General features: G+C 51.3%; 1 protein-coding gene across 1 annotated transcript in view; it reads left to right on the plus strand.

The window, feature by feature from the left end:
- The first annotated feature begins 469 nt into the window (after positions 1 to 469).
- The window catches only part of LOC113213078 (protein yellow-like), a 71,997-nt gene continuing 68,095 nt past the window's right edge, over positions 470 to 4,371 (plus strand). The window contains exons 1-2 of the mRNA XM_052275346.1: positions 470 to 561; positions 727 to 747. Of these exons, the coding sequence (XP_052131306.1) occupies positions 559 to 561; positions 727 to 747 (24 nt within the window). The 5' untranslated portion in view covers positions 470 to 558. The remainder of the gene's footprint in view (positions 562 to 726; positions 748 to 4,371) is intronic.

The raw sequence follows: 4,371 nt of genomic DNA on the forward strand, positions 1-4,371 counted from the left end.
ACCGGCTAACCGCTTGTTGCTTCAGATTTTCAGTCAAATTTTACCTGAATTAAAATGAAAACAGTAATTTTGCTGACATTGAACGAAGTACCTATCGTTTACTTGGTATAATACTGCCTCGAAATACCGCGCGATGGCTCACCAAGTCTCTACTTGTACACCGCAGCACCGTATTCGCAGTTAGGTGTCGCGCGTCGTGAAATCCGCCATACCGCTCAGAACTCAATGATGAAGTGGATATAAGCGAAGAAAGAGCTCACAGTGAGCTCACCGCCACATTGTCACACTTGCTGACTCTTTGGGGTTACCCGAGTTCATTTTTACCTTGCCTCTGTTTTGGCTTTCCCATTAAAAGGTTGGCGATTTTTGGCGACTTGAGCGGCTGCCGACGATTGGCGACTCGAGCGCCCTCTTCTGGCGACTTGACTCACTCCGGACCTGGCAACCCTGGCTGTACTTCCGGAGTAAAGGGTTAGGAATTGCTCCTGTAACTAGTATTTTTTTTGTAATCTACCTGTACGTATTTGTTTTCGTTTTCTAAAATGCCTTCCAGCAATAATGGTATGTGTACTCTGTATACGGTTTTGTTTATTTTTCAATTTTTCTTTAATGTTGGAAAAGGTTGAGAAGTCGGAACCGTTCCCACATGGGCCTATGTTCGTTCTAAAGTTGCATAGTCTCTTCGTATTTGCGAAGATTATCTAAACTCTATTTCTTTTGTTCTAGGTTATCCTTTTCATCTCTCTGGTGAGTACTACCATATTGTCGTTATTTAAGCAGTAACATTAGATCTTTTGCCCACAACGAAGCAACACAGCAAGTAAGATTTTATGCCTGAGATAAATTGTATATTGAGTGTCTGTCAACAAAATTACTTATCGCGACTGGAATCCTTGGAAAATTTACCATGGACAAGCGGTTTTACTTTTTCTTAAATGTTCCCAAATCACATTTTTAGTATAGAGTTTTGCGCTGTTGCCAAGTTGTGATCGTAAATGTCTATTCTATTACTGTCTTGTTTAAGAGTGTTATATTAAATTTGGCTACTTGTATGTAAACCAATATCTTAATAAGTTTCTAACTTAGTGATGGATACAGTCTGAATATTTTCAATTGTTTATGTTATAAAAATTATTATCAAATACGATTGGATGGAAACAGGTCTTGATTAGTTCTTGGAACGTTGAGTGCTACACAATGGGACTTTTTAAGGATGTATAGTCATGAATTGAATCATATGGCATGCTTGCTTAGATATTGTAGTGCACTCAATATGTTGAGTGTATTCTTCATGGCTGACTGTATTCAGTTGGTGGGGAATGCCGTACTACTTCTTTGCTCCGTTCCTGTAAACCATCCTTAACCATGCTCCTGCAAAAAAAGATATTTTGCACAGGGTACTGTAGTCAGTCTAATTTTTTTTTGTCTTGCCTTGCCACTGCTGGTGGTGTGTTAGGCACCTTTCCATTCCTTTGATTTGTTCCGCACTGTCACAGGCAGGCTTCCGGCTGGCCGGGCCGGAGAATTTCTCATTTGCGGAGGCTCGACCTTGGCAGGTTATATAGCTGAGAGTGTGGTGGGTGTTGTGCGGGTGCCCCTGCTGTGAGGGGCGGGGGCGGTGTGGGGCGAGGCAAGGCTTGGCGGGGCGGGACGGGGCGAGGCGGGGCCGAGGCGAGGCGGGGCGAGGCGGGGCAGGGCAGGGCAGGGCGGGTACGTGAGGGGCGGCCGGACCTGGCGACACTGCCCTGCTCGCAGAATGCCACTTCCCCCTCGGACTCGCGCCGGTAAATGGCGCTAAGCGGGCCGAGCGGAGTGGCACGGAGTGGCACGGAGTGGGCTCGAGTGCCAGACCTGCCAGGCGGCAGCCCCATTCAGCCCGCGAGCACTTCATTACCGTGTAGCGTAGTCCCTCCCGCGACTCTGGAGAGAGAGAGGTAAGCGAGATTTCATTTGGCTGCCGACACGCACCTCGCCTCCGTCCCTCTCGATGTGCTCTGTTTTTGAACTGGCTCCGCGTATTATACGGCATAGTAATTATACTTCCAAGTTTTGTCACTCAAAGGCCTTTTGGCGGGCGAGCCAAATCTCTTTGGACCCCCTGCCTCCACGCCACCACCCCCCTCACCACCCTCTTATTCGACCCTCACCCCTCGATGGGGCGTAATGCTGCACGATTTAGGTCACCAGCCGGGCTGGGCCGGCGTGGCGTTAGTGAAAGTGTCGCACGTCGGGCAGGACAGGCAACGGGGCCGTATGTTGTAGGCCTACGACGTCACGGGCTCACACGGTGACGCTCGCCCGGCGAGGCGCCGCGTCACTGGCCACGGCAACGGCGTCATCATGAGGTCCTTGAAGACGCCCTCCTCTGGGAGCTTGACGCTGTTGGAGGTCTTGCTCCTCCGCTGGGAGGACGGCGGCCGGCGCGCTGCTGTACCGGGCAGGCGGGCGGGCGGGGAAGGCCGCCGCCTCCCCTCATACAGGCCATGGCGTGCGGCCGGGACGCGCGCGTGGGCGGCGCGGCACCAGGAGGGGGGTAGACGAAAATAGAGCATGTCGGGCGGGGAAGACGTGCAACATTGAGAAATATTAGTAAATACGTTCCTCGCTATCTTGCCTTCGCTCCCCCCCTTGCCCACCCGCCCACTCGCTTCAAAAGTTCATATTCTTTGAAGGGAGAATGCCGGGAGCATCAGGCGGAGTGCCTTTCCACCCCAGCAACCCGCCCCTCTCCCCGTCCCCACCAAGGCCCCCACCTCCGTGCACACACAGCCGCCATACACGGGTAAAGAGGGAGCGAGTGTAGTAATATCGACTTTCCCGGAATTTCTCGTGTTTCTGTTCCTGTTTTTCTCTCTCTTTTTCTAGTAGGGGTGCTGCAAGTCTGCCGTTATCCGGACGGACGTGTGATTAACCTGGTTGGTGGGGCGCGCCCGGGCGGGGTGTGGATAGGAGGCCTCGGGAAGGCACTACCCCTGAGGGCGGCTTAAGTGACGTCCAGAATCATTGCGTCTTTCCAAGGTTAGGGGGACGGACGGGTTGGAGAAGCACGGGTAGGGGGCAGGGAAGTTATTTAGTTCGCTCAGGGTGGGGGAAGAGGGGGGGATGGAGGCGGTGGCTGGTGCGGCCAGAGTTTATGTCCAGGTGATGTGAGGATGAGAGAAAGAGGGGGGGGGGGGGCAGAGAAGTAGGGAAGAGGAGACCCGCGGCGCGTAGCGAGGCTGCGGCACGCGAAGCCGCGCCGAAGGGGAGTTAACAGGCTCCACAGGATGCCAATACAGTCGGCGCGCGGCGGATGTGCCCCAAGAAAAACAATACTCCACTCTCGCCACCTCTCTGCCGTTGCCGCCTACGCGCGCCGGGCGCTCCACACTCGAACAATCAGTGGTGTGCAGCAGTCTTGAGTAATTATTTTTACAGATGATACATTTGTTAGGAGCTCCGGGCGCAAGGCGACCGGCGTCGCAAGGTTTAAATGACCCGCCAGGCATGTGGGCCGGCGCGGCGACTCAAAAGGTACTGGTCAGCAGAATGTCCAGAAGCACGGCTGAGCCGTGTCTAGCTTTAGTTGCGAACCCACCGTCCTGCGCGACGGACACTCCGCAGACTCGAGTGCATTCCACTGAACCGCCGAGCATTGTTGTAAACTAAAAGGAAATTTAGTGAATTGACCAACTCAAGAATACCAGACTGAAGTGTCACTAGAATTAATTCATCTTATTTCTAATCACCACCCCTCCTCTGTTCTTATCTCCATAACACATTTAAAACAATTTAACACGTTGCGTATCAGGGGCCACCGTGGCCCATACGTCTGGTCATGACACTTAAATGTTAGGGCGGGGGGAGGGGGTAATTTGTCGCTGGGTGGCCGTGCCCCAAGCAAAATTTTCATGTAGATCTTCTTCCTATTATTTTTCACAGTGCAAACATTTCTAAATATTGAGAGAGAGAATTTGAATCATTTCCTTTCAATCATCGATTCTTGATTGAGCCTTTAAAAAAAATATAATACAGGTTAAAACTGAAACGTTTGCCCCTGTTCACAGATTTCATTTGTCCGCAATACTTCAAATTTTCCGAAGAGAAACAGTTGTGTCCACGGTATTTGTTTTGGGAAACTCTAAACGAAAAATGTTTTCTTCGTTTTTATTTGTGTTTTTTTTCCCAACTTTTCCGGGAGTTTCTCTCGGCCTTGAAAATCCCCTCGCGGACAGCAGGTGACGGCCGCGATTATACAAATCGGAAATAATAATAGTAATAATACAAAGTTTCCCAACTCCCCAACTCTTTTTCTGTGCGGCGAACGAAGCGATGCCCTTTGTTAGGGAGCGTGGCAGGGGGTTGAGCGGAAGGGACGGGACGAGGGGGGGG

This window comes from Frankliniella occidentalis, unplaced genomic scaffold, assembly GCF_000697945.3.
Source record: "Frankliniella occidentalis isolate FOCC.00 unplaced genomic scaffold, Focc_3.1 Scaffold8, whole genome shotgun sequence".
Classification (NCBI taxonomy): domain Eukaryota; kingdom Metazoa; phylum Arthropoda; class Insecta; order Thysanoptera; family Thripidae; genus Frankliniella; species Frankliniella occidentalis.